Source organism: Macaca thibetana, chromosome 11 (genome assembly GCF_024542745.1).
Source record: "Macaca thibetana thibetana isolate TM-01 chromosome 11, ASM2454274v1, whole genome shotgun sequence".
NCBI classification, from domain to species: Eukaryota; Metazoa; Chordata; class Mammalia; order Primates; family Cercopithecidae; genus Macaca; species Macaca thibetana.
In genome coordinates this window covers 119,129,543-119,149,902 of record NC_065588.1, presented here as the reverse complement: position 1 = coordinate 119,149,902, position 20,360 = coordinate 119,129,543, and the positions used below count along the sequence as shown (strand labels likewise).

The window sequence follows — 20,360 nt, the reverse complement described above, 5'->3', positions numbered from 1 at the left end:
TATCATTACTTGTAGATGCAGCAATCCTAGAAATGGTGAAAATAGTGACCTCTAGTGGCAGAATACCACACTTCCCCCCATCTTTAATCACAAGAGATTAATATTAAGAATTCCATTTTACTTAAAACTCCTTAGGCCAGGCATGGTGGCTCACACCTGTAATCCCAGCACTTTGGGAGGCCGAGGCAAGAGGATCACTTGATCCCAGGAGCTAGAGGCCAGCCTGGGCAACATAGTGAGACCCTTCTCTGCAAAAAAATTAAAAATTCAGCCAGGCTACTCAGAAGGCCAAGGCGGGAGGATTCCTTGAGTACAGGAGTTGAAAGCTGCAGTGAGCTGTGATTACACCACTGCACTCCAACCCAGGAGACAGAGTGAGACCTTGTCTTTAATTTTTTTCCCATTAATTTATAGACAAACTGCATTCCATTCCCTGCCATATTCCTTACCTACTCCCAGTATCTCAGAGTTTCCACTGGTGAAGGCCTCCTTCTCCACTCCCAACTGAGAATGGCTGACACAGAGAGCTTGTTTACATCCCTACCAGCCAAGATGATTCTTTTGGGCTCTCTTTTCAGTGGTTTGTGTTAGGAAAGTCATTGATTTAGAGGTAAAGTTCCAAAGAGAAAATCATATGAACACTTTCTGGTCTACTGATACCTACCCTCAGTCCCCCTTTTTCTAGGGGTACACATTCATAAAAAACCCCTACTTAGCACCCATACAACCATTCTGTTTTTCATGTTCAGTAAATTACATGATATATTCAATGCTTTATTATAAAACAGCCTTTGTGTGAGATGATTTTGTCCAACCGCAGGCTAATGCGAGTGTTCTGTGCATGTTTACGGCAGGCTAGGCTGAGCTATGCCAGTGGGTAGGTTAGCTTCATTAAATGCATTTTTGACTTACGAGGGGTTTATCAGAATGTAACCCTGTAAGTCAAAGAGCATCTATGTTATATTTTTAGTGAGAAGCAGAGTCACACGCTTAAGCTGGAAGGGAGAGTAGCTCATTTTGCAGAAGAGGAAACAGTGACTGGGAACGGGATGGCAGCATTAACATTTGCTGCTTGGTCCTCACTGATCCCGCAAAGGGTGTTAAAAACAAACAAAAAGGCCGGGCGCGATGGCTCCCGCCTGTAATCCCAGCACTTTGGGAGGCCGAGGCGGGCGGATTACCTGAGGCCAGAGTTCAAGACCAGCCTGCCCAATATGGTGAAACCCTGTCCCTACTAAAAATATGAAAATTAGCTGGGCATGGTGGCGCACGCCTGTAATTCCAGCTACTCGGGAAGCTGAGGCAGGAGAATTGCTTGAACCTGGGATGTGGAGGTTGCAGTGAGCTGAGATCGTGCCACTGTATTCCAGCCTGGGCAACAGAGTGAGACTCTGTCTCAGAAAAAAAAAAAAAAAAAAAAAAAAAAAAGCCAGACTCACGCCTGTAATCTCAGCACTTTGGGAGGCCAAGGCTGGTGGATCACCTGAGGTCAGGAGTTCAAGACCAGCCTGACCAATGTGGCGAATCCCTGTCTCTACTAAAAATACAAAATTTAGCCAGGCATGGTGGCTCACACTGGTAATCCCAGCTACTAAGGAAGCTGAGGCAGGAGAATTGCTTGGGCCCGGGAGGCGGAAGTTGCAGTCAGTCAAGACTACCGCACTCCAGCCTGGGTGACAGAGCAAGACCCTGTCTCAAAAAAAAAAAAAAAAAAAAAAATTGGGCGAGGTATAATTCCTTTAGCCTGTCATCATAGCAAGTCTAGGTTACAAATACATTCAATCATCTGTTTTACCAGTAAAAAGCAATTCATCGTGCAGGCAACTTTTCTCTTGTTTGAGGCGAATGATCTCTTCTCGTTGCTCGTTATTTTCTGTCGTCTTTTCGTTGAGGTCCTCTTCACAACAGAAGAAAAAGAAAGTCCTCAAATAAATACTAGTTTCCAGTCCTCAAAGACACACTATGTCTAACACTCATGTCCTCAGCAGCCCCTTCCAGTCCTGTTGGATGTATAGACAAAATCTGTTTCACAGCCAACATCTCCACCCCTGGCAAGGACCCTGGTTGGAGGCTTCACTTGCTCTCATCTCACTGACCTCCCTGCGCCAGCCTTGCCTCTCCTGTGACAGCCCAGTGTACACAGAGCAACCTTTTAAAAATCAAAATCTGCCCGGCACAGTGGCTCATGCCTATAATCCCAGCACTTTGGGAGGCCGAGGCAGACAAACCACTTGAGGCCAGGAGTTCCAGACCAGCCTGGCCAACATGGTGAAACCCCGTCTCTACTAAAAATACAAAAATCAGCTGGGTGTGGTGGTGCACACCTGCAATTCTAGCTACTCGGAAGCCTGAGGCAGGAAAATTACTTGAATCCAGGTGGTGGAGGTTGCAGTGAGCTGAGATCATGCCACTGCACTCAACCTGGACAACAGAGTGAGATTCCATCTCAAATAAAAAAAAAGTAAAGTAAAATAAAAATAAAGGCCAAGTGCAGTGGCTCACGCCTGTAATCCCAACACTTTGGGAGGCTGAGGCGAGTGGATCACCTGAGGTCAGGAGTTCGAGACCAGCCTGGCCAACCTGGTAAAACCCCATCTCTACTAAAAATACAAAAATTAGCTGGGCATGGCGGCAGGTGCCCGTAATCCCAGCTACTCAGGAGGCTGAGGCAGGAGAATCGCTTGAGAGGGAGGTGGAGGTTGCAGTGAGCCGAGATCACGTCACTGCACTCCAGCCTGGGCGACAAGAGTGAAATTCCATCTCAAAAATAAATACATAAAAAATAAATAAATAAAAATCTGCTTGTGTCATTTCTCAGTGAAAAGCCTTGCTACTGCACTGAGGATGAAATCCAAATTCATTTCCACAAACTGCAGAGCCCAGCGTGACCTGACCCGCCCATCTCCCCACTGCCCTTCCCTCCTTTCCTTCTGTTCCTTGAATATGTCTGTGGTATGAGAAGAAACAGAGTTGGTTTTTGTCCTCTGTTCCTGGAACAGAGCTCCTAAAACCTGTCGAATTTCCTAAGTGACAGAAGCATCTTTTGTCATTCATGAAGAGCCCCAGTTGATTACGCCAGAGCACATGCTAATGAGGTGACTCAGGGTGGAGCCCCTACGTGGCCTCAGGATGCAGCCGGTCACCAGAAACACCAAGTGAGGAGAGGGCTGGAACCTGCAGTCCCACTTGTGGACCTCCAGGAAGGGGAGGGAGGGCTGGAGACTGAGCTCTATAAAAATTTTTCTTCTTCTTCTTTTTTTTTTTGAGACAGGATCTTGCTCTGTTGCCCAGGCTGAAGTGTAGTGGCACGATCTTGGCTCACTGCAACCTCCACCTCCTGGGCTCAAGAAATCCTTCTACTTTGCCTCCCAGGCAGCTGGGACTACAGGATCACACCACCTATGCCTGGCTAATTTTTTGTAGAGACAGGGCTCTGCCATGTTATCCAGGCTAGTCTTGAACTCCTGGCCTCGGGTGATCTGCCTGCTTTGCCCTCCCAAAGTGCTAGGATTACATGTGAGTCATCATGCCCAGCCATTATTTCTCTTTTCTTAAATAAAAAAGTTTTAAGCTGGATGCAGTGGCTCATGCCTGTAATCCCAGCACTTTGGGAGGCCAAGGTGGGTGGATCATGAGGTCAGGAGTTTGAGACCAGCCTGACCAACATGATGAAACCCCATCTCTACTAAAAATACAAAAATTAGCCAGGCATGGTGGCGGGGGCCTGTAATCCCAGCTACTCGGGAGGCTGAGGCAGGAGAATTGCTTGAACCTGGGAGGTGGAGGTTGCAGTGAGCTGAGATCACGCCATTGCACTCCAGCCTGGGCAACAGAGTGAGACTCCACCTCAAAAAAAAAAAGTTTTAATATTGAATTTATAAAATGTTTATAATATATAAATATTGACAGAACAGACTTCTTTCTACTTGTATATTTTACCTCGGTATATATAAACATTCAATAAATACCAAATACCTAGAGTGTAGCCCTGGTGCTGCGCTATTAACAGTACACTGAAAAAGAGAAGCAGAGTCTGTTCCTGCTGCCAAGGGGATGATAATATGATTATGGTTTTAGCTGAAGCTACAAATGGAGATGAGACCTATGGCTAACCATAGGTCAGGGCATCATAAGGACAACATTTTCAAATGCTGAATCTTTTAAGTTAAATCAACAAAGATTGGCTGGGTGCGTTGGTTCACGCTTGTAAATCCCAGCACTTTGGGAGGCCAAGGCAGAGGGATCGCCTGAAGTCAGGAGTTCCAGACTAGCCTGGCCAACACGGCAAAACTCTGTCTCTACTAAACATCCAAAAATTAGCCAGGCATGGTGGTGGGCGCCTGTAATCCCAGCTACTTGGGAAGCTGAGACAGGGGAATAGCTTGAACTTGGGAGGTGGAGGCTTTGGTGAACCAAGATCGTGCTACTGCACTCCAGCCTGGGTGACAGAGTGAGACTCTATCGAAAATAAATAAATAAATTGGCAAAAATAAAAATTCCTAATATCCGAATCAGAAGTTTCTGCCCTCATCATGGGAAGAAATGCCCAGGCTAGCCTGCTAGCAAGGAGAAGATGAAACGTGTGAGGCAGAACTGCCCAGATGGGAAGCTCAGTGAGGCCCAATCGTAATCCGTCACCTCCCATTTACCTCTAGACACGTGGGTTTAATACATGCTGGGACTGCCTGCCACTGAGATACTGATGTTGTCTGCCACAAAGCAGGTATCAGCAATAGCTAATGGTACAGCCACCTCAACTAAGGCAGGATTACTTTAAAATACGATACATTCTGCAGTTTTCCCCAACTCTGTTATTTATCTTATAAGACACAAATTGCAGCATAATCCTATATAAATGAAATTCACATTAGGGCCTAAGGCCGGGAATTGATCTACTCGCAAGCATAAGATTAAGTGAACCCAAATGAAGAAATACATTACCAAGATAATACACTCATATCTTAAATGTAGGTCTCTTCCTTACCTTTTAGTTTACTGACTTCAATCTTAAGTGCCTTCAATTTCTGCTTATAATCTTGCTTTTCTTTCACAATACAAGTCTCCGCCATCTTGGCGTCACGTAGGGCATGCTCTAGCAATTTAAATTTACCCGAACAGTCTGCAATGTGATTGACTGCCTCAATAATATCTTTGTCCTAAAAACCAAATTTGAAAACGGTTATTCTACATTCTTAAATTCCAATTAACCAAAAAGAAAAGATAATACTAAGATCCGACTGTGTGCCAGGTTCCATTCTAAGCACTTTTCGCATATTAACTCATTTAATCTTTACAGTAACTCTATGAGGAGGTACTGTTGCTCTTGCCAAGTGACAGACGAGTCAACAGAAAGGCCATGTTCCTTGCCCCTGGTTACACAGCTAGTTAGTGGTGGAGCCACCATTTGAACCTAGCTGGCTGCCTCAGACACTATATACTGAACCACTACCCCTTACTCTCTCTCAGAAAGTTACAGTCAGACCATTCCATTACCTAAGAAACTATAATAGTAACAAGAGGGTAGGTGGCCCCTGGATGGGAAACTCATCCTCTGGATTATATAGGTCGGTCTAACGGCTCACCATTCCCTCCCATTTTCCAGCTTGTTAAAATGACAGACTCCACAACAACATCATTCCAAACCTACCAAATTAGAATTTAATTGTTGAGGCAGTTTTAGTTACCAAAAAAGGTATCTGCTCCTTGAAAAGCAACTCAAACAACACCTAAAAGTATAAAAATAAGTAAAAGTTCTATCCCTCCCCCACTCACCTGGAATAACTGTTATTAAGAGGTTTTACCCGACTGAAGTCTAAGTGTTTCTGCTACAGCATCGTAAATGCACGCCTGAAAAATCACATTGTCTGCACATCTCGCACTAGGACTTACAGAATAAAAGGGTTGGGGCAGGTCATGCAAAAACCCATGGAACTTTGCGACCAGGCCAGTAGCAAAAAATAACAGTTCTAATAAGTACAAGAACACAGTTCAGTTAACACTAGGAGAGACCCACAACAGTCAATCCCTTTCAGCCTGAAACCTGGACTCCTACTTACTCCTTTGATAAGGATGTCCTGGAGGGCATCTGCTTCTAAGGAAACCATTTTCATCAGATAAAATCTCTCAGTCTAGGAACACAGCCTTTTTTTTCGGATGAAGTCTCGCTCTGTCATCAGGCTGGAGTGCAGTGGTGTGATCTCAGCTTACTGCAACCTCCGCCTCCTGGGTTCAGGCAATTCTCCTGCCTCAGCCTCCCAAGTAGCTGGGACTACAGGGGTGTGGCACTACGCCCAGCTAATTTTTGTATTTTTTTAAATAGAGACAGGGTTTCACCATGTTAGCCAGGATGGTCTCGATCTCTTGGTTTTATGATCCGCCTGGCTCAGCCTCCCAAAGTGCTGGGATTACAGATGTGAGCCACCGTCCCTGGCCTTCTTTTTTTTTTTTTCTTTTTTTGAGACAGAGTCTCACTGTGTCACCCAAGCTGGAGTGCAGTGGTGCAATCTCGGCTCACTGCAACGTCTACCTCCCAGCTTCCAGGGATCCTCATACTCCAGCCTCCAGAGTAGCTGAGATTACAGGCATGCCACCATGCCCGGCTAACTTTTTTGTATTTTTAGTAAAGACAGGGGTTTCACCATGTTGGCCAGGCTGGTCTCAAACTCCTAACCTCAAGGAATCCACCCGCCTCGGCCTCCCAAAGTGCTGGGATTATAGGCATGAGCCACTGCACCCGGCCTCCAGGAGCACACCCTTCCTAATGCACCCACTGTTTTAATGGTGGGGAAATGCCTTGCCAGCACCTCCACACATCCTACAGCTTTGCCAGAGTTTGCTATGATGGAAACCAGAGAGGTTGTTGAAGCCACTAAACTGGCTACTACTTAACTAAAGATATGACTGTAGATTTTAATATTTTCTATTTAATTTTCAGAGCACTTGCCCCAATCACTTCAAAACAATGTGCTGAGAAAAATCACATCTTTATTAGCGTGAGCATTTCATTATACCAACATCGTTCCCTTAAATACCAATTGTCAAAGACGCGCATAACAGCAGGAGACTGTGTATCGTTGTATATTGCATGTTAGTGACTATATCAACTGCTCGATTGCAAATGGTTTTTCTCTCCATTAAAAAAAATTATCAAGCAATCTAATTGCCAATAACTCTATGAGACCTAATAATGGATACCCGGGGAGAAAATAAGTTAATTCAGACCTGCCAGCCCATGGAATGGGCCTTGGAGACAGAAGACCAGAAGCAGAGTCCTGCCTCCTTTCTTCATGCCTTGGGAACATCATTTTAAATTTGTTTCCCTCATTTCTAACTGGGCGTTTTAAAAAACAAGAGCAACATTGGTAGCTTTACATTTCTGAGATGCTAGGGACTTAGGTAAGATAATGAATGTGAATAGAAACCACCAAGCACTCTGGCAAATGGAAGAATTCTTATTTTTGATTACCTTTAGCTTTATCATTGTCGTGAGAGCTTGTTCTCGAGCTTGTAACTGTCCTACCTGAGCAGAAAGTTCCACTAACGTGTTGCTGAGAGTTTCGTTTCTAGCCTACAAGAAAACAACACAGATGATACTGCTTGAGTCCTTTTAAAGCTTTCACTACGCTCGCTAGCCATAGTCTGTGCTTATTTCTCCATTTTGTTTTTTCCTTGTTTGACTTGTTAGTAACAAAAAAAGAGTTGGTAATGAAGTGGGCTAATAAAACCCACATTGTTTTAGTAACAAAGTGGGCTAAGAAAGCAGTCATCAAAAAAGAATACAAATATGTATTTCTCTATTAATTCTACCATCCTCTCAGTACTTGTATTTGCCCTACTGAATTATGTTGATGATGCTTGTAAACATGTCTATTTCCTAATATCTTTTATGTGTAATTTTGGGTTGGGAAGAGGGAAGAAAATGAATGAATGAGAACTGTATTAGTAAGAGATTTCCTTTGTTGAAACGAAGTAGCATTAGTGAACTCTGTGAATTTAAAAAATATTCTTTGTCGAAAGAACTTCATACTGGGGTATTCCTACTCATCAGTTATTTAAAAAAAACACACATAGTGCTAGATCTGATATAATTATTGTGTATACAATCTATTTACTAGTTGAGAAAAATAACCATCAGGCTTTTTTTTTTTTTTTTTTTGAGATGGAGTCTCACTCTGTCGCCCAGGCTAGAGTGCACTGGTGGTATGATCTCGGCTCACTGCAACCTCCGCCTCCTGGGTTCAAGTGATTCTCCTGCCTCAGCCTCCGGAGTAGCTGGGATGAAGGATGTAACACATAAACAAGCTGGCTTTCTGCGTCTCTTATGAGCATGAACTAAAAAAATACCTGATGACTGACGAATTAGAAGAGAAAACCAAAAAAATCTGTCTTTTTTTTTTTTTTGACACAGAGTCCCGCTCTTTCCCCCAGGATGGAGTGGAGTGGTGTGATCTCGGCTCACTGCAACCTCTGCCTCTCAGGTTCAAGTGACTCTCCTACCTCAGCCTCCTGAGTAGCTGGGACTACAGGCGCCTGCCAAAACACCTGGTTGATTTTTGAATTTTTAGTAGAGAGGGGGTTTCACCATGTTGGCCAGGCTGATCTCAGACTTTGGACCTCAAGTGATCCGCCCACCTCGGCCTCCCAAAGTGCTGGGATTATAGGTGTCAGCCACCGTGTCGGGCTCAAAAAACAAGTCTTAGAGGTTTTATTCCCAATATGCCACTAACGTTATAAGATACAATAATTGGCTGGGCACAGTGGCTCACATCTGTAATCCCAACACTCTGGGAGGCCGAGGCAGGCGGATCACCTGATATCGGGAGTTTGAGACCAGCCTGACCAACATGGAGAAACTCCGTCTCTACTAAAAATACAAAATTAGCTGGGCGTGCTGGTGCATGCCTGTAATCCCAGCTACTGGGGAGAGTGAGGCAAGAGAATTGCTTGAACCCAGGAGGCAGAGGTTGCAGTGAGCCGAGATTGTGCCATTGCACTCCAGCCTGGGCAACAAGAGCGAAACTCCGTCTCAAAAATAAAAAGACGCAATAATTTAGAAAACATCATTGAAGCTACCAAAACTTGATGATACCCTCTCATCTTTGAGGAAAGCTTTCTAAAATAACCCATTGTTGATTAAATGGTAGATGCTACTAAACCAAATGGCATAACAGTTACAAAGGGTTGTACTGAAGCTCACTCAATCTCTAAGACAGGATAGTGCTGTGCAACTAACCAAAACTGTAGGATAAACACAGAACTACAAGGGGTGGATGAGTGTAGATACCTTCATACACACACGTATGCATTTTTGCATTGGTTGTTTGTTGTGATTGTTGTTTTTTATCGAGATGAAGTCTCACTGTGTTGCCCAGGCTGGACTTGAACTCCTGGGCCCAAGCGATGTTTCTGCCTCAGCCTCCCCAGAAGCTGGGACTACAGGCGCACACCACTGTGCTTGGCTTACATGTGCTTTTTGTTGTTGTTGTTTTGTCACCCAGGCTGGGGTGTAGTGGCACAATCACAGCTCACTGCAGCCTTGACCTCCTGGGCTCAAGTGATCCTCCTGCCTCAGCCTCCCAAGTAGCTGGGACCACAGCAGTACACCACCACACCCAGCTCATTTTTGTATTTCCATTTTTTCATAGAGACAGGCATTTGCCATGTTGCCAAGCATGGTCTCGAGTTCCTGGGCTGAAGCAATCCTCCCACCTCAGCCTCCCAAACAAAGGGCTGGGATAACAGGCATAAGCCACCGAGCCACTGTGCCCAGCCTCACATGTATTTTTAATGAAACATTTAAATATAATTTTTTTTTCTTCTCTCTCTTTTTTTTTTTTTTTTGAGACAGAGTTTCCCTCTTGTTGCCCGGTCTGGAGTGCAATGGTGAGATCTCGGATCACCGCAACCTCCACCTCCCGGGTTCAAACGATTCGCCTGCCTCAGCCTCCCGAGTAGCTGGGACTACAGGCGCGCGCCACCATGCCCAGCTAATTTTGTATTTTTAGTAGAGAGAGGGTTTTTCCACGTTGGCCAGGCTGGTCTCAAACTCCCGACCTCAGGTGATCCGCCCACCTCGGCCTCCCAAAGTGTCGGCATTACAGGAGTGAGTCACCGCACGTGGCCAAATCTAATTTTTCAATAACTGAAACACAAAGGGAATTTGGACTAGTGAAGTTTGTCAGAAAATAATCCCAACCTCAAGGTCTTCAGAGAGAAGAGAAGAATGCGTTGCCTTTTGAGCCATTTCCTGAAGCTGTAGTTGGGTCTTTTGGAGAGCAGTTTGGCATTCCATTTGGTTGGATTCAAGAGATTTTACCTTCTTCGTGAGTGACCTGATTATTTCAGTTCTTTTATGTAGTTCACCTGAGGGAAAGTTCATCAATAATTTGCAGTCAGACCTTCAGCTTAAAATGCATTATTTTCAAAATGGGTGGTTAAAAAGTAAAAGTGTGCTAGAGAATTTTTACAAAGACAATCTTCTTTTAAAACCTTTTTTACGAAATGCACACTATCACCCCTAATCAAGAAACAGAACTGTGAGCAACTGGAAGCCTCTGGAGGTCACTTCCTGAACATCATCTCTCCAGTTTCTACTTTCCCAACCATGAGACTGATCTTCGAGTAATCACTTCCTAGCTTTTCGCTACAGCTTTACCAATGACCACATGCCGCAAAATGATAGTTTAATTTGAACCATATAAAAATGGAATCATATTCTGAGAATTCTTCTGTTTGCTTTTTTTGCTTAAGATGATGATTCTGAGATTCGCTCAGTTGTGTATAACTTGTGATTGTGCACTAACATTGCCCGGTAATATTCCACTGAACGATTACACCAAAGCTTATTTCTGTTTTCTGTTTTCTTTTTTTTTTTTTTTTTTTTTGGTGAGACAGAGTCTCCCTCTATTGCCCAGGCTGGAGTGCAATGGCATGATCTCGGCTCACTGCAACCTCCACCTCCTGGGTTCAAATGATTCTTCTGCCTCAACCTCCCAAGTAGCTGGGACTACAGGCGAGCGCCACCAGGTCCAGCTAATTTTTTTGTATTTTTAGTAGAGACGGGGTTTCACCATATTAGCCAGGATGGTCTCCATCTCCTGACCTCGTGATCCATCCACCTCAGCCTCCCAAAGTGCTGGGATTACAGGTATGAGCCACCGCGCCCGGCCTACCAAAGGTTATTTCTAATATTGATGATCATTTGGGTTATTTCTACTTTGCAGCTATGATAAACAATGCTGCTCTGAATATTCTTTGACACGCATCTTTTTTTTTTTTTTTTGAGATGGAGTCTCGCTCTGTAGCCCCGGCTGGAGTGCAGTGGTGTGATCTCAGTTCACTGCAACCTCCGCCTCCCAGGTTCAAGCAATTCTCCTGCCGTAGCCTCCGGAGTAGCCCGGACTACAGGCATGAGCCACCATGCCTGGCTAATTTTTGTATTTTTAGTAGAGACGGAGTTTCGCCATGTTGGCCGGGTTGGTCTCGAACCCCTGACCTCAGGTGATTCGCCTGCCTTGGCCTCCCAAAGTGCTGGGATTATAGACGTGAGCCACAGCGCCAGGCCTTTTTACATGCATCTGGGTGCATATTTTCAAGAGTTTCTCGAGAGCCTTGCTTCTCAAAATGTGATCCCTGGACCAGCAGCGGCAGTGGCATCGCCTGGGATGCCTGTTAGAAATGCAGATCCTTGGGCCCCAGACCTACTGTATCAGAATCTAAATTTTAACAAGCCCCTTAAGTGATTCATGTGTCTATTATAGGGTGAGAATATTCTAGAAGTGGCTTTGCTGGGCTGTAGGATATGCACATCTTCAGCTTCACCAGATACTGCCAAACGATTTTGCACACGAGCAGTAACAACTGACTCCCGCTAGCAGCGTCTCAGCTTTCCCTTGGCGTCATACTTTACCAAAACCCGATAATTTCTGCCAGGCTAGTAAAGGTAAAATAGTATCTCAATTTGGTTTTTATTTGCATTTCCCTAATTACTAATGAGAATAGGAAACTTTTTATATATTTATTGGACATTCAATTTTCCTCTTTCCATGAGGTGCCTATTCAAATCTTGCTCATTTTAAAATAAAATACTGATAGCTACGTATAATGTGGGTTATATATGTTATATGTGTTATCTTTGTTGTTTTAACATGTTTATATAAGAGCCATAAGATGTTATACTGCATTTAATCAGCAACCATGTTAAATGCTGTGTGTGTATACGCGTGTGGGTGTGGTCAGAGTAAAATCAGATGGTCATCAAAGAAACAAAAAAAAATAATACATTTGGGTTTTTTGTTTGTTTCTTTCTTTGTTTTGACACAGAGTCTTACTCCGTCGCCCAGGATGGAGTGCAGTGGCACGATCTCAGCTCACTGCAACCTCCACCTCCCAGATTCAAGCAATTCTCCTGCCTCAGCCTCCTGAGTAGCTGGGACTATAGGCGTGCACCACCATGCCCTGCTAATTTTGTATTTCTAGTAGAGATAAGGTACACCATGTTGGCTGGGCTGGTATCGAACTCCTGACCTCAAGTGATCGGCCTGCCTCAGCCTCCCAAAGTGCCGGGATTAAAGGCATGAGCCACCGCGCCCCACCAAAAATGACAGATTTGGATTGCCACATTTACAGAATCCTTTGAGTAATGTTAAGTAAAAAAAGGTTATCTTTCTATTACACAGATCTAGTGTTTTCTCCTCTAATGCATTCTACTAACAATCTAGAGTCAATGGAACATTCAGATTTAGGGCAGCACTGAAGGAATGACAGAATTAAAATATGGTATCAAATAAACTTTTGCAACCATTTTTGAGACAGCTATATATATATATATATACATAGAGAGAGAGAGAGAGAGAGAGAGAGAGAGAGAGACAGGGTCTGGTTCTGTCCCCCAGGCTGGAGTGCAGTGGCGCAATCTTGGCTCACTGCAACCTCCACCTCCCGGGTTCAAGTGATTCTCGTGCCTCTGCCTCCCGAGTAGTTGAGATTACAGGTGTGCACCACCACGCCCAGCTAATTTTTTGTATTTTTAGTAGAAGTGGGGTTTCACCATGTTGGCTGGGCTAGTCTCCAGCTCCAGAGCTCAAATGATCTACCAAAGTGCTGGGATTACAGGTGTGAGCTACTGTGCCTGGACAGACAGCTATGATTTTAAAAGATGACCATTTTAGGAACTTAAGATCAAGTTCAATACAAAAAGCTTAAAATCTTTCAGCTTAGTTTAAGAGAATGGCTAGTCATATGGCATCTTCATTCATAGTCTCGTTCAAAACTTCAGCCTCACCAATGGCGCTCACCCCATGTTAACTGGAGCTCTATCCAGCCCCCTTTTTATGCTGAAATACTTTGCTTATCCTACTTTATTTGAATGTGTCTGTCCCATTATCACTGTTCATAAAGTCCTCCTGTCTCCAATGAGCCTAAACTTGAGGACAGCAGGGGTTGCAGTCTTTACTTCCTCTCTGTCTTCCCCATGAGCCCATCAATGTGATAGCACAAAGGAGTGCATAACTGTTGTCACTGAATGTATTTCTGACCTTCTAATTTGCTGCAACGTTCTTCCAATGTCAACACTTTCTGCCGATCCTCTTCCCATGAAAGAAGCTGTTGCTGGTGCACTGCAACCATGTCATTGAGCTCTTTATCTCGATCTTTTAATTCTCCAATGAGCAACTGCAGCTCCTTCCGTTGTTTCTCAATAGTGGAAATCTCAACTTCTGACCCGATGTTCTAAACATAGAAAGCGGTTTCACATCAAAATAGAATGAAATCAGTAATAAATCAGCCAAAGTCAATTTTCCAAATAAGTATATCTTCTTTTGCTGCCAGCTCCAAGTAGTTCAATTAAGTTTCAAGTTAATAACATGGCAGCAAAGATTATGTATACTTAAAACATATTCAAGTTAAAACCTACCATGCACTCTGCCTCTCTACAATTTTCTGTCATGCCATACGTGCCATGCCTAAAAAGTGGGACTGTTTCTAAAACCCGCTGGGTAAACAAATAAACCTATTTCTGCACATTTCTTCCCCTTTGCCAACAACCCTTTTCTCTGCCAGTCAATAACATTATCTCCCACCTTGCTCCAGCAATTTGAGTAACCAAGTACAGGTTAAACATGAAATAGTGGCCAGGTGTGGTGGCTCACACCTATAATCCCAGCACTTTGGGAGGTCAAGGTGGGTTGATCACCTGAGGTCAGGAGTTTGAGACGAGCCTGACTAACATGGCAAAACCCCATCTTTACTAAAAATACAAAAATTAGCTCAGTGTGGTGGCACATGCCTGTAACCTCAGCTACTCAAGAGGCTGAGGCACGAGAATTGCTTGAACCCTGGAGGCGGAGGGTGCAGTGAGCCGAGATCGTGCCATTGCACTCCAGCCTGGGCGACAAGAGCGAAACTCTAGCTCAAAAACAAAACAAAACAAAACCATGAAATAGTTACTGTTTAAATGTAAATGATTCTTACTAAAGAATGGGAATTTTAGTCTATAAAAAGAAAATTAAGTCTTCCAGTATTCAATATTCATGAAAACTATAACATCTAAGGCATCTATACATATTCAATCTATTAAGGACAATTTAATATTGTAACTGGTCCAAATACAACATACATAATTAAAAACCAAATTCTGTAAGGAAATTTTTCACATATACCCAAAGACAATAGTATGATAAACTCCCATATACTCAGTACCTAGGTTCTACCATTATTGAGATTTCACTACAGCTGCTTCACTTTCCTTTTATTGATTAAAAAATACCACTTCACCCTTACATCCTTCAGAATGCATCTCTAAAAATGAACATTTCCTATATAACCATGATGCCATTTTTATACCTAATAATATTATCTATTAATACAATAATTCCTTTTAAGTATACAGCATTTGAAAGTCTAACAAGTTGGTCTGACCAAATTGTGATCCCAGAATTAGCCACTTAGTGGCTACATAACCTTGGGCAAGTTACTTAACTTCTCTAAGCATTAGTCTCCTCACCTGTAAAATGATAGCAACGGCATTTTAACATCTTGGAGTGACGAAGATTAAACAAGACAAACTCTGTAAAGTACTGAGCACAAAGCCTGGCCCGTAGTAATCACTTAACAAACATCAGCTCTCATTAACACTGTAAACCACATTTCAAATCATGGTGCGGTCCCTACCTATGAAATAAAGAACTAAAAGTGTTACTTTAATAGAGTTCCACCTTAAAGACAGTAATTAAAGGTTCACCAGTGGCCCTTTGTACTCCCTTACTGCTTTTTGAAAAATAAGATTTGTAAATAAACAAAAATAATGAGGGGGGCTCAGTGGCTCACACCTGTAATCTCAGCACTTTGGGAAGCCGAGGTGGGCAGATCACCTGAGGTCAGGAGTTCGAGACCAGCCTGGCCAACATGGCGAAACCCTCTCTCTACTAAAAATACAAAAATTAGCTCGGCATGGTGGTGGGCGCCTGTAGTCCCAGCTATTTGTAAGGCTGAGGCGGGAGGATCGCTTGAACCTGGGAAGCAGAGGCTGCAGTGAGCCGACATTGCGTCGCTGCGCTCCAGCCCTGGGGACAGAGCCAGATCCTGTCTCAAAAATAAATAAGAATGATGAATAAATTACAGTTACTAGTCTTAACAAGGAAAATGGAATTTGGAGTCAAGGGATTTCAAGTCCCAAGGCTTGAATTCCAGTGTTGGCCCAGCCCTTTTTTCATGCATTCAACATAATTTATTGAGCGCCAGTGGCTGGGCCACAGCCCGCCAGGCAAGGAGCACATATTCCACTCCAGGAAAACAGGCAGTAAGCCGAGTATACAAAGGCAGGTCGTCTTACACTGATGGACGCGAACCTTGGGCAAGCCCACTTCCAGACTTTTTGGTACAGTGGAGCTGTGAGAGAGCTCCTTTCTTTACTCGCCAGGTTGTGTAAATTAAGGACACCCAGCGAGGTAAATGGGAGAGCAGGTCCCCAGACGCCAGTCGTCCTCCTTAAACAGTAAGCACCGGGTACGCGCTACTCTGTGACCTGAGCTGAATAATAAGGTGTTATTGGGTTAAGGAAACGGTGGTGACACCGTTTTCCTCTATGTCCAATGTATTGTTTCACTTTTTTTTTTTTTTTTTTTTTTTTGAGATGGAGTCTCGCTCTGTCACCCAGGCTGGAGTGCAGTGGCGCGGTCTCGGCTCACTGCAAGCTCCGCCTCCCAGGTTCACGCCATTCTCCTGCCTCAGCCTCCCGAGTAGCTGGGACTACAGGCCACCACGCCCGGCTAATTTTTTTTGTATTTTTAGTAGAGACGGGGTTTCACCGTGTTAGTCAGGATGGTCTCGATCTCCTGACCTCGTGATCCGCCCGCCTCCGCCTCCCAAAGTGCTGGGATTACAGGCGTGAGCCACCGCGCCCGGCCTGTTTCACATTTTAAGTAGACACGGTTCTTGAGAAGCAGTAGATTTCGACCAATGTGCACCATTGCAGCGGCGCCCAGCCGCGCTCGGAACCGCCGCTCACCTGGCGTCCGGCAAGGAAGGCCGCCGGAGGGTTCATAGGTGTTTCCTCCGCCCCCGGAGAAGGCCGGTGTGGACGGCGTCACCTTAGAAACGCCATCGGCGCGCCTGCCCCGAGCGGCGGGGGCGAGCCCGGAGCCCCGCGCCCTCGGCCGTCCCCCGCCCCGCACCCCAACCGCCTGCCTGGCGCCCACGCGGCGTGCGCTCGCCGGGGCTCGGGGCTCCCATCCAGGGTTTCCCGGCTGCAGCCCCACCGCGCTGATGGGCACTGTTCTTCCACCTCAGAGACTGGGGTCTCCCAAGTGGCTCAGGCTGAGTATGGACGCTTTTTGCCCACGCCCGAGGCTCCAGCGCTGGAAGGCCTCGAAGAACCGGCTCTTCACCATTACCCAGGGAATGAAGAAGTTAATAAAGGCTGCTGCGCCGCCCCCAGCACCCTGGTTTATGACATTTGAATTGCTCACTCCCCTATCTTCCATCTTCACCCTAATAACCGTGAGCTCGGCAGTGCTCGCTCCTGTGTAGCTGGCTCCAAGAACAGGACCTGACACTCGAATGCCTGGAGGCAGAGCCCAGCCCTTGGAGATAACAGTTGCGAGCCACCCTAGCACCTTTGATACTTTAAACCAAGAATCACAGATGAAGAGGGGGAAATTGATTTTGGGGGGCTCCTGAAAAGCAATGAGAAGAACCACGGTACTTTGTCCTGACAAAATCTACGATATTCTGGGTTGAATCTAAGCTTTTTCACCTGTCCTTCCATAGTCACCTCTTCATCCCCGTGGGAACGGGACTAGGAAAAAATAAGGCTTATCACACTTCAGCCCTGGCTGCGCATCCCTGAATGCTTAACTCATCAGACAGCAAGACAATTACTAAGTACCGTCTTACAGGGTTTCAACTTTACTTTTTGGTTGAATATGAAATAGCAAAACATGCCCTTGTGTTCAAAAAAGACAATCTGAAAATGGAAAAACAAAATTAAGATTTCTTACTTTGAAGCTTTACTGACAGGCTCATGTTTGGGAGACCAAGACAATGTCTTAGAATTTAAAATCAAGAAAGCTGGGCGCAGTGGCCTGTAATCTCAGCACTTTGGGAGGCCAATGTGGGAGGATCTCTTCAGCTCAGGAGTTCACCCGTCTCTAAAAAACAATTTTTTTTTTCCTTCGCCCTTGTCGCCCGGGCTGGAGTGCAATGGCACAATCTGGGCTCACTGCAACCTCTGCCTCCAGCCTCAAGCAAATCTCCTGCCTCAGCCTCCCAAGTAGCTGGGATTATAGGTGCCCACCACCATGCCAGTTTTTTTGTATTTTTAGTAGAGATAGGTTTCACCACATTAGCCAGGCTGGTTGTGAAATCCTGACCTCAGTTGATCCACCCACTTCGGCCTCCCAAAGTGCTGGGATTACAGGCATGAGCTACTGCACCTGGCCAAAAAATAATTTTTTTTTTTTCCCCAGAGTTTCACTCTTGTTGCCCATGCTGGAGTCCAATGGCTTGATCTCAGCTCACTGCAACTTCCATCTCCCAGGTTCAGGCGATTCTCCTGCCTCAGTCTCCCGAGTGGCTGGGATTACAGGCATGCACCACCACGGCTGGCTAATTTTGTATTTTTAGTAGAGACGGGGTTTCTCCATGTTGGTCAGGCTGGTCTCGAACTCCTGACCTCAGGTGATCCACCTGCCTTGGCCTCCCAAAGTGCTGGGATTACAGGCATGAGGCACCTTGCCTGGCATAAATTTTTTTTTAAAGTTAACTGGGCATGGTGGTGCACTCTTCTGGTCTCAGCTACTCAGGAGGCTGAGACAGGAGGATCACTTGAGCTAGGAGATGGAGGCTCCAATGAGCTGTGATCATGCCACTGCATTCCAGCCTGACCGACAGTGAGACCCTGACTCAAAAAACAAAAACAAAGCCAGGCGTAGTGGCTCATGCCTGTAATCCCAGCACGGAGAGGCTGAGGAGGGCGGACCATGAGATCGGGAGTTCAAGACCAGCCTGGTTAATATGGCAAAACCGTCACTATTAAAAATACAAAAAAAAAAAAAAAAAAAAAAAAAAAAAAAACTAGCCAGGTGTGGTGGTGCGTGCCTGTAGTCCCAGCTACCCGGGAGGCTGAGGCAGGAGAATCGCTTGAACCCAGGAGGCGGAGGTTGCAGTGAGCCAATATTGCGCCACACCACTCCAGTCTGGGCAATAGAGGGAGACTCCGTCTCAAAAAAAACCCCAAAACACAAAAAACAAACAAAAAAACCTCACCACCACCACCAGAACCCAAAACCAAATAGCCAATAAACACAAAAAGGTGGTCTACTTCCCTGATCATCACAGAAATGCCAATAAATAAACAAAGCAAATTCTGAGTAGTTGCTAAAAACAGCCTAGCAGTAGATGACTGCAGTAAGTTGGTGGTGATGAGATGTAAAGGAATGTGGGTTGAATGTCAATTTTTGAAGTCAGGAGCGTTTTAATTCATGTTTCTTAGGTTTCACCATTGTAAGACTTGGTATTTTTGGCTAAGCGTGGTGGCTCACGCCTGTAATCCCAGCACTTTGGGAGGCCAAGGCAGGCGGATCATGAGATCAGGAGATAGAGACTACCCTGGCGAAAACGGTGAAACCCCGTCTCTACTAAAAATACAAAAAAATTAGCCAGGTGTGGTGGCGGGCACCTGTAGTCCCAGCTTCTAGGGAGGCTGAGGCAGGAGAATGGCATGAACCCGGGAGGTGGCGGGGCTTGCAGTGAGCGGCGATCGCGCCACTGCACTCCAGCCTGGGCGACAGAGCGAGACTCCGTCTCAAAAAAAAAAAAAAAAAAAAAAATTAACATTAGCCGGGCATGGTGGTATGTGCCTTCAGTCTCAGCTACTCCAAAAGCTGAAGTGGGAGGATCACTTGAGCCTGGGAGGTCAAGGCTGCAGTGAGCTGTGATCACACCACTGCATTCCAGCCGGGGCAACAGAGCGAGACCTAATCTCAAAAATGAATACAATTGTGTATCTAGACTAGTAAGAAATTAGGCTCATTTTGATTATGGTTCATAAATAGTAACTGAGTATGGTAAAAGGATTATGATGACTAGGTACAAATTAAAAATCTCAATCATTTTACCTTCGCTCCCCAAAGGTTTTCTTTAAAACAAACAAAAAAATTTAAAAATAATACATAACTTTAAAAAAATGACAGAGGTGAAAGCTACATGAATGACACTGCATCTGATTTTATACTCACAGTCTAATCCAAACTGAAGTTCCCAATGAACTTTTCCCAGTCTCCCTATTTGATTTCCTAAATAAAGGAATTTAGTAAATAATGAGAACAGGGAACTAAAAGGTAAAATTCACCTTTAAAACAGTAATTTATCAACTTTTAAACTAAGAGTGAGAAAGCTACCACAGACTGACTTTTATGTAATAATAAAAAGTTTAACATCATTGTCATGTTTTTAAAAATGAATATTACTTATCAAAACTATATACAAAAAGTATCTGCACTAAGAGTTGCCAGCTTAATCATGGGAAATCTCTTATAAGGCTGCTTAAAGCTTCATGTTTTTTACTAAAAATGGTAGACTGTGAGAATGTGTAAAGTCAATTTTTGAACTATTAGTACTTTTTTTTTTTTTGAGACCAGGTTTCACTGTTGCCCAGGCTGGAGTGCAGTGTCATGATCTTGGTTCACTGCAGCCTCAACCTCCCAGGCTCAAGTGATCCTCTCCCCTCAGCCTCCCAAGTAGCTGGGACTGCAGGCACCCACCACCACACCTGGCTAATTTTCATATTTTTTGTAGGGACAGGGTCTTGCCACATTGCCCAGGCTAGTCTTGAACTCCTGGGCTCAAGTGATCCTCTCACCTCG

At 44.7% G+C, this 20,360-nt stretch overlaps 1 protein-coding gene across 1 annotated transcript in view; it reads right to left on the bottom strand.

Moving 5' to 3' along the window:
* CCDC62 (coiled-coil domain containing 62) overlaps positions 1-17,466 on the bottom strand; it is a 56,648-nt gene extending 39,182 nt beyond the window's left edge. Inside the window, 6 exon segments of the mRNA XM_050747971.1 lie at positions 1,796-1,897; positions 4,985-5,156; positions 7,466-7,567; positions 10,196-10,362; positions 13,536-13,728; positions 16,505-17,466. Of these exon segments, the coding sequence (XP_050603928.1) occupies positions 1,796-1,897; positions 4,985-5,156; positions 7,466-7,567; positions 10,196-10,362; positions 13,536-13,728; positions 16,505-16,540 (772 nt within the window). The 5' untranslated portion in view covers positions 16,541-17,466.
* Between the last annotated feature and the right edge of the window lie 2,894 nt (positions 17,467-20,360).